This window comes from Periplaneta americana, chromosome 6 (genome assembly GCF_040183065.1).
Source record: "Periplaneta americana isolate PAMFEO1 chromosome 6, P.americana_PAMFEO1_priV1, whole genome shotgun sequence".
Taxonomy (NCBI): Eukaryota; Metazoa; Arthropoda; class Insecta; order Blattodea; family Blattidae; genus Periplaneta; species Periplaneta americana.
In genome coordinates, this window is record NC_091122.1 from 96,780,281 (window position 1) to 96,793,102 (window position 12,822).

At 35.8% G+C, this 12,822-nt stretch overlaps 1 protein-coding gene across 2 annotated transcripts in view; it reads left to right on the forward strand.

Annotated features, from left to right (window-relative positions):
- The window catches only part of LOC138701520 (adhesion G-protein coupled receptor G2-like), a 101,893-nt gene that overhangs the window by 14,911 nt on the left and 74,160 nt on the right, over positions 1-12,822 (forward strand). For both annotated transcript variants that reach the window (XM_069828495.1, XM_069828496.1), the window contains exon 4: positions 11,107-11,408. In XM_069828495.1, the coding sequence (XP_069684596.1) occupies positions 11,107-11,408 (302 nt within the window). The remainder of the gene's footprint in view (positions 1-11,106; positions 11,409-12,822) is intronic.

The window sequence follows — 12,822 nt, forward strand, 5'->3', positions numbered from 1 at the left end:
TAGCCAAACAACCAAGGACAGGGGCCAATAACGTTGAATCGAGCTGTAATTCATATATGGCGTCACCACAACTCACAACATAACCCAAACATGGACATGGGAACAGTAGCCGATCAGCCAGTTTCTCTACTCTCCTTGTACTTGTAGAACACAGTATTGGTGCTATGCTGTTTTGAAATCGTATATTGTTAAAGTTCTACGACATATGTGATAGTGTAGACCAAGGATGTGGATCATGTACTCACTGAGTACGTTCCCCCCTTTTTCTCCTTCAACCCAGTCCAATGCTAGTGCCGAGCACTTGGTCTTGATCCCTCTCTGCTGTGATTACTGGCGTTGACCCATTACTCTCTCCAAACCTTGCGTTTACTTATCGAGTAAATAAAGATGTATGTATGTATTTATTTACACTGCAAGTGGGCAAGCACCCGGTGGCAGTGGTATATACAATATTAACAATACACAATAAAATGATAACCAATACATAATAAAATTTACAATATACAATACAATTTTACAACACATATACAATTTTACACACAATACAATAATAATACATAATACAATTTAACACAATAATAATAAAACATAAAATAAAATACCTCATTTTACAATACAACCTACATAATTATCTATAGGTCCTACATAAGTTTCAATAGTCTTTCACTTTACTCTCATCTCATTCCCTGTAGTGGCACTATGACGCATTTCACTGACACTTTAGCACACATTTCACTGACACTCTGTAACACATTTCACTGACACTATAGAACACATTTCATTGACGCTATAAATTATCACTGATCGGAACTGTTCACTGCACTGTAAAACCATAACTTCACTGACTCACCTCGCTTCACTGATACAACAGTTCAAATAAGTCAAATAATTACACCCTTATGCATACTTATAAACAGAACTACATTTAAACTAAACATTTCTAGTCTAAGGCCCTCTTACACGCTAGTTTTAAATAATTTACAATTCAAACAAAGGAAGTAAACTCGTCAGCCTAGATAAATACATGTCACCTTAAAAAATTAAATGTTGAATGTCACCTTAATTTTAATTTTCACTTTATATACAACTTTTTAAATTATTCTTGAATCTCCTTAAGGAAGGACAGCCCTCAAAGACCGCTGCAGGTAGGTCATTCCAATCATTTATAGTTCTATTTAAAAATGAGAATTTACCTACATCCGTTTTCTGTTTCCTGCATTTGATTTTAAAATCATGATCGTTCCTACCATAGTACGTTGGCTTTTCTAACCGGGCCGTTATGTCTACCCATGCTTTCTGACCTAGATGTGCTCTATACAATGATGTTATTCTAGTTTTCCTACGTCTGTTTTCCAAAGTTTCCCATTTAAGTTCTTTTATCGTATCGTTTCCATCTTCTCTTTTACCTTTAACAAATTTAGCTGCCCTATACTGGATTCTTTCTAAGGAATTTATCTGGTATATTCTATAGGGATCCCAACATGTAGTTCCGTATTCCATTAACGGTCGCACTAACGTTAGATATGCTATTTCCCTCGATTTGGGGCTAGCCTTTCTCAAGATTCTCATAATAAAGTGAAGTGCCCTCCATGCTTTACCCGTAACATTATCAACATGCTCTCCCCAAGAAAGTTTGGAGTTTAAATACACTCCTAGGTATTTACAACATAAAGATGACTTCGAAACGAAGATTTAATTTCTAGAATGAACAGGAAGAATAGTATTTTTTTTTTCTCTTTTCAAGATGGAAAAGCGGAATGTTTACTTAGGATCAAACATAAGAAACTTCCGTCATATTCAATGCTAACAAGTTGACCTCTCCAGTTCGCCTGTGGGTTTTCAGAATGACACATAGTATGCATTGGTAGAGTTTGTTGATATACCTTTCAGCTGCTAATGTCACGGAAAATGGAGGTACAAATTCTAAGTGTGAACTTCAAATAATCAATGTATATGAATGTATTTGCTGATTTATTATTCTTAATGGACAAAAATGTGACAGTGGGCAAAGTGCAACTCACCAGCATTCATGAAGTGATCACAACAGAACTTTGCAGTGCACCATGAGCACCTGCTATAGAAAGACCCTCCATAAATGTCGCAAAAGTTAACTCCTGGTATGTACTTCTCCGGCACTTCAAACCATTCAATGGAATTATTAATGTATCCTGAATTATAAAATGCATATCGAATCATTTCTTTGAATCGCGGTGACTGAAATTGATTGTAGAGAAATGAATGCAGAGTGACAATGGTATCTCTGTCATGAAGTTTTGAATGGAAATGGTCGTCCATGATTGCATAATCCGATATAGTCATCCAATATGTTTTGTACTGTCTCAAAAAGAATACGTCCAACGGTTGAATCCTACTCGTAGTTTCTTTTGGAATCTGTCGGACTTCCACTGACTTCCGAGCCGGAGTTTTTATTGTTCGCACTTGTTCATTGTTAAACGATGTCCAGCTATCCACCATAAGTAAATTCCTGCTACCTACATTTGGCCAATAGCAAATTAAGGTACCATTCCCACAGCTGTTGTAATCCCATTTTACCAGATGTTGATGCAGTAACATGTAGATTGTCAAGTCTCTGTACTAATCCATTAAATCCAGTCTGTAATGTGACGGATACTATTTACTCCTTTTCTTTTAGTACAATGAAGAGCTTACAAACCAATGCTCCCTGTAAACTAATTAAAGGCATTACCTTATAGAAATGTGTCATAGCATTTATATTCATGGCAACAGCTTCAATTTTCTTTCTGTTTTTTACAGCCAGAATTCTTGGGCGATGCATTTCAAGCTGAAAATCACTTTGGTCAGCGTTACAGACATATTTGTAATCAAAAGTAGGTAACATCTGCTGTATGCCGCTAACACAGTCTGTCAGCAGTTTGCACTGTGTGCGGCTGGCGTTCGTCTTGAACTCTTGTCTTAAACACTGTGACTTTCTGTAGTCCTATATAGTAATGTCGTTTGAAGTTCATTAGCCAGGCATCAGAGGCTTTGAAATCTTAATATTCTATATCACCAGCCACTTGCCATGCCATTCGTTGCAGATCGCTATCAGAAATTGTTTGCAACAGTTCTTCACGTGCATATGTAAACATGTTGTAGCCTATACACTGGTTCGTAACAGCGAAGCCTAGTCTTCCCGTGATATCCCTTGTTGCTTTTTATTGAAAACACGTTCATATACCCACTCATTAATGCGAAAACGGGCACAGATTCTCTTCTTGCCATGGTTTGAGTGTTGTGCCATGTAGTCAAGAATTTTTTTCCTCTTTTCTGTGGAAAGCGATTCGCCTTTCTTGCGTTTTGGTGAAGTGGAAATGAAGTGGAAGTGAAGCGTCCGATGTACTTTCATGTGCTGTCGATCTCATAACGCCATCCTCACAATCAGAATCCTGTGTATGTCTTCCTTCTGCACCCAAACACAATTCTTGGTCCTCTATTCCATGATGAATCATCTCCTCTACAGTATCAAGAGCACGTCTTGTTTCGAATAGTAGTTCTTCATCAGTTACGACATCTATAAACAATATGGCAACATTTTCAATTTATTACAACTGTGTGAATTCGTATAGGCCTATTGGAAATTGTTATCGTCCAGGTCTGATTATTATTTACTTACCGAGATCGCTTTCTCCTGTGACCTGGTGATAGATGATTTTAGCCTGAAATGGGTCGTCTTCAACTTTTCCAAGTGTAATTAGCAATGTTTGCTTTATTTAAAACCATTTCCTTGGATTTCTTTGTTCGTCGTAAGGTACACAGACAAAGAATAGAAACCTGTCACTTCACCAGTCCAGACCTGCACTGGCACTGCTTTGACCAGAAGTTCCGTTAGCGCCTATATTTACATTATCAACTGCTAGTGACCCCTACTATCGATGGTCAAAGGTGCAGTTCGCAAACGCATAGGCGAACTGGTAAGGTCTACGGCCCGATACACAGTCATCCGTATGCTACGCGCTACGGACTACGGATCCGTAGGAGTTCTGTTTTCACAGTCATGCGTAGCAAATCCGTAGCAGATTAATTATGTCAGTCGACTTGTGTGGTTCGAAATGAGCGGGTTTCAAGCAAAGCTTTTGGCTGCACATTATTTGTACCAAAAAAGGAAGAAAAGAGGTCATAATAGACATTATTGGGTTCATCCGCTACTAGTTAAAAGAACGCTGAAGGGAGCATTTGTGAATCTATACAGTGATTAGCGTGAGGACGAAAGAAAGTTCTTCAACTATTTTCGTATGTCTGTTCAATCATTCGATGAACTAATTGGAAAAATAACATCCAGATTACAACATTGCAACTTGAACAGGATCTCCATATGTCCTACAAAACGGTTGACTGTCACCATAAGGTAATACAAATTAATCAATTAATTGCTCATTAACCCTTTATTATGAATATATACATATCCACTATAATCAGTTTTGTAATAATCTAGATTACCTGTTTTGATTATACTAAGGAAATCTCTATATCGACTAATCCTAATCCTAATCCTAATTAACTATTCCTGTTATTTTATAGAGAAGAGATTACATTATATTGTGTTGCTTATATGCTGTGGTAACTTCCTGTGGATGAAAGAGTATCGTTGGAGGATGATTGAGGTTGCAGAAATGACAAAGGAGACTGTTGTTCTGTTTGGGAAATATTTTTAATCTGGCTGTGTGAAGTGATATTTGTGTGTCCTTGCATTGTTCGCTGTGGTGATATTTCTGAATATTGCTGAAATTGAAAGTTTGGAGTACCAGAATATGATAAAGGTAGGCCTACAGGATGGGTAAGTGATGTAGCTGAGAAGGACGGAATTTGCATGACAGGGGGTTGGTTCATTCTTCTTATGCGCGAAATTGTATTCAACACTTCCATACGAAAATGTATCTTCTGGTCCTGATTAAAAGTTTTCAGACTTGGTAAAATTGATATCAGGAAAGCACGATCCTCATCTTCTTCCTTCTCTTTATTTTCCTGAAGCATAAGAAGTAAATTATCTTCAAAAGTCTTGTTTTCCCGGGGCCGTTTTCTGCGGAATGTTTTTTCTGGAATTTCTGTCGTTTCTTCCCTAGATGATATAGTACTGATGTCATCATCCTCATCAGCACATTGTGCAGTCCCTGTTCCAGTTGAGGACTCTCCCGGAGATGAAATATCTTCATGAAAATCAAAATTTGTGGCGGTCTTTCTGGTTTCCGAGCGTTACAAAAATTGCATTTGGTCTTGATATGTGTATTTGGCAATTTTCTTCACCTGCGACCCTGATTTGTATGTTTCCCTCTGATTATTTCTGAACCTCATGTAGGCGTCTCTTGCTGTCCTCCATCTGGTCTGCACCTTTTCAACTGGAAAATTAAGCGCTAGAATAAAACTTCTAAATGCTCATAACTAAAGCCCAGTGTTTGGTCACATTTCACGCAAGTTAGGTAAGCAGTGACGGTGCGCCTACCTACTTCCCTGTCTCTTGTATATCATATATGCGAGTACAGTCGGTTGACAATAAATGGTATACAATTGTAAACAATGCTTTCATTCATGATATACTACTGTATATAATCCTTGTATGGGCTACAATAGATAAATAAGAAGCTACAACGAATAAAAGCTCCAAGAAACTTACACAACAAATGCAAAACTTAAAATTAAATATAAAAGAATAAGGGAACTGCATGGAAATGTAAATTAAATAAGAAACAAATTGTCTGTCTCTCTGCCTTTCATACCAACCTGCCTACCCATTAATTATTAATGAATTAATCAATTAAATAATTTATTCATTTATACATTCACTTACTAACTTATCCACTGACTTATTGATTTATTCATTCATTTATTTATTTACTTATTTATTTATTTGTTTATTTATTTATTCATTCAGTTCTTTATTCATTTATTTATTTCTTCATTTATTCACTTACTAACTTATTTATTGACTTATTGACTCATTTATTTATTTATTTATTCATTCAGTTCTTTATTCATTTATTTCTTCATGCATTCATTCATCCATTCATTCGCTTACTAACTTACTTATTTACTGACTTATTGACTTATTCACTCATCCACTCATTTATTTATTTACTCATTCAGTTCTTAATTATTAATTTATTTATTTATTCATTCATTCATTGACTTACTAACTTATTTACCGACTTTTCACTCATTTATTTATTTATTTATCCGGTGAAGTTAACGCCATCAGGTCTTCTCTTCCACACCACCAGAAATACGAAATATAAAAAACAAGTGCAGAGAAAAGAAATGTATGAAAGGTACAATGGTACAAAAGAAATGAAAAAATAGAAAAATACAAATACAGAAAGACAAAAGACACAGATGAAAAAAGTAAACGTTGTAATTGCCTAATGTACACGTAATTACTGCCGAAATAACTAAACATCTAAATTATCACAGTAGATAGAAGTTAAAAATAAGAGGAATTCAATCCGGGGCATCGGAGCTTGAATCCGGTGTGGCTTATTGGATAAAGTGCCAGTACGTAAAGCTGGAAACCCGGGTTCGAGTCCCGGTGTTGGAGAGAATTTTTCTCCGCTCTACCGATTCTAGCAATGTTGTCGCTTCATTTACTTTTTGTTGAAAGTGTTCCACTAATGGAGAATGTCAATTACTGAAGAATGTAAGGTAATTTCCTAGAAGACGGGCAAAATCCAACATGGCTGACGAAATCTACCAAAAACGTTCTGCCAACTATGAAGTCCAAATGTCACCAAACATCGCAAAATCAAAGATGAAAAATCAAATATATATTCATATTTTTAAAGAAGAACAAGCCCTCCAAAAAATGAAAATATATTTAATTTTTCGCCTTCGATTTTTTTGGCGTTAGGTGGCATTCGAACTTCATAGTTGGTAGTACTTTTCTGGCAGTTTTCGTCCGCACTTTACCCCCAAAAATCACTAAAACACAAAACAAAACATAATAGTTTATAAAACAAAACATAATAGTTTATCATCTTATCAAATAAAATTCAATTCTCATCGACGTCTTCAACGACAACCACTTCACTTCAAGTAAATGACACAGGCTTTAAGGCAATCTAAACTTAAACCATGCAGGCAACAAAGAACTAAACCAACACTTTGTCGTACAGTCAACTTTGCATAAATAAACCACGTGTTTACACTAAATGAAATTCTCTTCGAACACTTATCACACCTTAACTTCTACAGAAAATTCAGTAAATAATTCCTTTAAACCACAGAAAATCAGTTTTCTTCTCAACATTCAACACAATCCTTCTTCACCAGCGAAAGAACTAAACCAAAATCGACACAAAATTTAATGGATAAATTTCAGAACACGGTTTCCTTCCTTTCCCTCTTACTTCAAAATTCCAACCTTGTGCACACAAAATAAATTATTGGCACTGAAAAGTGGCTTTTCGTAAGCATGATGATGCGTATTCGACAAATACAGCCAAATCTACAATGTAACACCACTCACGTCAAACAACCAAGAACAACAGGACGTCATTATCCATTCAAAATTAATGAAAATTCTACTAGAATAAATGACAACTATAGCCAATCAAATCGAAAGAAAATCACAAAAATCATAAAATGAGAAACTTTCAATAGCTTTAGCCATGAGACACAACATAACACCACTCACGTCAAACAACCAAGAACAACTGATAACGTCATTATCCATTCAAAATTAACGAAAATTCTAGAACAAATGACAACTATAACCAATAAAATTAAAAGAATATCACGGCGACACCTAGTACAAAAAACCTAGAATTAACATGTAAAAGTCACTAAAAGATCACTAACATTTAACTCTGAAATAAAGAAGTTGGTAATACTTACTACATTCAACCAAGTGCCCGTCTTCTATGAAATTACCGAATGTAAATTTAAAAATACACTCGTGGCTATAGGCCTACAATGGGACCAGAAAGACCAGTAAGTGGGCATTTATTCTAAAAATTAAATACAATAGTACTCACCAATTACTATAATATATCAAGATACTCTTCACGGAGTAATTACGAGGAGAATCCCTTGTAAAATGACGCGTCAAAAAGCAGGCTAGCGATAAGTGATAACATAGTCATAACTTTGCACGCGCTGTTATCTTCCCACATCACAGAGGATGTAATTATAGACACATTCGTGAACCTCGAAGAGAGCCAGACAAAACAAATATAGTTTAAATGGTTTCTGTCCACTGTGAAAAGCGACTTTTTTTTTCTCCCCACTAGATTTTATTCAAGGCCCATAGTGCACTGTATCGGTGGCCAAACACTGAGCTTTACTGATAACATGTAAACATTATAACTGGATCTAAATTGCTACTGTATTTTTTATTTCTAGATACCTTGCCAATGGTAATACATTTACTGACCTGCATTACACATACAGAATGGAAATATCGACGATTGCTTTAATCGTACGACAAGTATGTGAAGCAATATGGGAAGTTATGGCAGAGGAGTGCCTACCTGAGCCAACTTTGCAAAAATGGCAAGAAATAGCTTTCGGTTTCCAAATAAAGGCTAATTTTCCAAACTGTATTGGTGCACTTGATGGAAAACATATTCCAGTAATAAAACCAATAAAGAGTGGTTCTCTTTTCATGAATTACAAGCATTATTTTTCTATTGCTCTTTTAGGAATATGTGATTCAAATTACTGCTTCACTTATATTGATGTAGGAGCTTACGGAAGAAACAGTGATTCTGCTGTTTTTAAAGATAGTATTTTTTGGAAAAAGTTGGAAGCAAACCAGGTAAGCATTCCTTCATGGAAACCGCTACCTGATACGAGTGAACCATTACTGCCACACGTGCTGGTAGCAGATGAAGGTTTCGGTTTGTCGGAACATGTTGTTAGTCCTTATTCCAGAAAGAATCTGCATTATAACAAGAAGATTTTTAATTATAGACTTACTAGAGCCCGAAGGTATATTGAATGTGCCTTTGGGATTCTGAGCAACAAATGGCGCATTTTTCATCGCCCACTAAATGTAGATATTGATTTGGCTGTATCTATAGTTAAAACATGCTCTATTTTACACAATTTTGTTAGAGTAAGAGATGGCTACAATTTTGAAGAGACACTCACAGTAGTCGGTTTTCAAAATCTCAATCCCTCTTATAGGCCTACTTGTAACAGATCATTTAATTCAATCAGGGATACATTTGCAAATTATTTCGTAACTACTGGTAAAGTTCCATGGCAGGACTCTAAAATCCACTAGATAAGCAAATGGGGTGAAATTGTATTTTTAGCCTGTGAGAAATTTTATATTGTAAGCTTAAAGTTACAGACTTTTGTACTGTGTATAATATGTAAATTCAAATAAATGTATGTCATTTTTGTTGGTTAAAATAACTATAGCTTACTAGAATATGTGTAACTGTAAATGATTACAATAAACATAGTGTATGTACTCACCCCACTTTCGTCGTGTGTTGCTGTCCATTTCTTCAAAATTTTCAAGTAAAATTTCACATATATCATGCCATGACTTTGACCTTATATTTTTATTTTTGTATTCTTCACAAGAAGGATCCCATAAGCATTGTCTTTTTTCTACGTCACTGATTAACAGCTCTGTATCCACATCCACGATGCATTCAACAATTCACTGTACTGTTGCACTGTGCTGCTACGGATGCGTAGTGCTCAGGACTGTGTAAGCCCACACTTGTCCAAGGTATTCATCTCTTCTCCGTAGTCCGTAGCGCGTAGCGGGACGTCCGTATGGTTCCTACGGATGCGTACAGTACGCAGAACTGTGTAAGCTCCCATATATGTAAGGTATTTTGCTACGGATCCGTAGTCCGTAGCGCGTAGCATACGGATGACTGTGTAACGGGCCTACTTGGAAGTCCACTGCAATGTTGATGTTGATTCAATATACCGCGCCACTACTTCATAAACAAACGGTGCTAAACCTTGAAAGAGGTTCAAATGGACTTTTTATCCATGATGCTCAGTTCCCCATCGCCATGGTTGAGCCAGTTGTCGGTAATTCAGGTGTCAAACATAATCACAACCTGGCAGTTCTTAACTCCATGTGGACACTTCATAATGTCGGAACATTCTTGTAAAAATCCCGCATGTATTCGATGATTTAAGTTAGGTTGTTACTTTAAAATAATTATCCATTACCGGTATGTCACGTCATCTGTCATTGCTTCACGCGTGTCGATTCATACCTCATTTTCCAGCGCCAAAATAGGACCAATCTGGGGTCGGGGGCGGATGGATTTTTCGGTATGTTTGTTGATATTCAGAGTATTCTTGTATTGAATGATTAGTGCATGAACGGTTATTTGGCAATATATATCAGCAGTGATCAGCATAGTGCACCCTTGGGCTAGCGTCTCTTACCTGCGGATAAGACATTGCCCTATCGTGTATCCATGACAATGTCAGATCTTGATCGATTGGAGAGGATTAGCTCTTCTGCTAGGGCAGGAAAGTGAAACAAGAGAACTTCATTCCATGAAATAATCATGATGATGATGATAATAACAATAATGATAATAATAATAATAACAATAATAATAATAATAATAATAATAATAATAATAATAATAATAATAGTGACAGTAATACCCATAATAAATTTAAAGACTACTATGATATTCTTTTCAATTTTCTCAATTTCAAAGTATGTCATGTTAGTGTTTAATCAGCATAGATGTTATTTATGTACTAGAAATATTTTAATTACATTTCAAAACTCACGGTTAACTCGAAAACTTTAAGCAATGAAAATATTTTTTTAACAAATTTGAAATCAGAGCGACGATTATTATTATTATTATTATTATTATTATTATTATTATTATTATTAATTTCCCCCCCCCTGACCGGGCCCCCTCTGAGGTTGGATCCCTAGGCAGAAGTTAGCCGTTGCTTGTATTACATAGGCCAGGGTATAAATACTGCAGTCCTCAGAAATTGAAATGATGTCTTTTGAGATCATTCTTGATTTTATAGCAAAAAAAAAAAAATATGAAACAATAACAATTATGATCAGTAGCAAGAAATGAAACAGCAATAATGAAGTAATACCATCAATAAACTCACTTTCAATTAAATGTGTGTTTCTTGCAGATCTAACACACTCTGGCTGCAGATTAATTCCTCTGTGGTGCCACCGGTGACATGCTACGCAAACACCACAGAAATTCTAGTACTGACCCAGAAGACTACAAATCACTATTTCCTGGCAGACCATACTGCCGTATATTGGTGCAAAACCACTAATTTTATTATAAGTAATTTCATCGTCATTACCAGGATGGAAAACTACACATTCTTCCATAGCTTGAATGAAATTCGATATTTGTTATCTTCATCATGTAACGCGACGAAAGACCAAGGAATTCCATACCAATGGCCCAGTACTCTTTATGGTAAGTACCGAAAAACGAAAATGACTGCAACACGATAAATCGCCACAACACATTTCGCTTAGAGATAAAAATTAAAATTTAGTTAAAACTCATGCTCCTATTGCAATTAATTTGTAGCAGTTTTATAAACCTGTAAGCTACAGCTATCAGAACGACTTGCAACTTTTAATGGTATTTAATAAGAGGAAAGTCACGCTCGTTAAACAGTTAATTTTACATAATTCCATTTTCTATAGAGTGATGCAGATATTTTAAGCACTATACCTTCGTCTGAAGATGTTTTCAATTGGCGATGTCTTCCCAATCTAAATACAGAATGTATCAAAATTAAAAGCGAAAACTAAAACGGTTGAAAGTATACGATAATAGAAGTAAAAAAGTTCCAGCAAACATGGGTCCGCATAGGAGCCGTCTGCGAGATAATTGCGAATATTTGGTTACAATCCGTCACTGATTTCATTCGTTGTAAACATCATTGCTTTACTCGTTGCACACAAGAAGCAGTCCGCGATGTGCTCTTGTTTACAAAACTGAACATTAACGAGAGGTGGAACACTCTTTTAACAGGTAAGAGTGTACAGTATTAAATTGTAACATGTACCATACGTAACGTGCTGAAGTATTATAGTATTATTCCTGTTAAGGTAAGTCATGAGTGAAATTTGAACCACATTAGATGGCGAAATAAACGAAAAGTCGACATTTCAATTAAATTTCGTCCTGTTAGTACAAATTTAATTGAAATGTAGACTTCTCGTTTACTTCCCCATCCAATTTGGCTCAAATTTCACTCATGGCTTACCTTAACAAGGATACAATACTACTACAACACGTTACATACATGTTACAATTTATTGTACACTCTTACCTGTTAAAGGAGTGTTCCACCTTTCGGCAATGTTCAGTTTTGTAAACAAGAGCACAACGCGGACCGCTTCTTGTACGCAACGTGTAAAGCATGATGTTTATAACGAAAAAAAGTCAGTGGAGGGTTGGAACCAAATATTTGCAATTATCTCGCAATCAGATCGTTTGCGGACCCATGTTTACTGGAACTTTTTTGCTTATATTATCGTATATTTCCAACCCTTTCAGTTTTCGCTTTTAATTTTGATACACACTGTAGATTATCGATACAATGCTTAATCATTTCTTGATATTAGGCGTTACTCTGTGCAATATTTCTCGTATAGCTGGCTTTGTACAATCACAAAATATGTAGTTATTTGAAAGTACATAAGTTTTATGCACTTTTCAAACTTGGGGCATTTGATAATGAGTCCAAATGAAGAAAACCATTTGGTGTATATTAAGCAACTGGTAGAAGCCCACTGGACCAGGATCAGGACCAGTCACAAATTGAAAGAGACAATAACTTGAAAAGTGTCATAAGAACCCAGGAGCTTCACTAAGT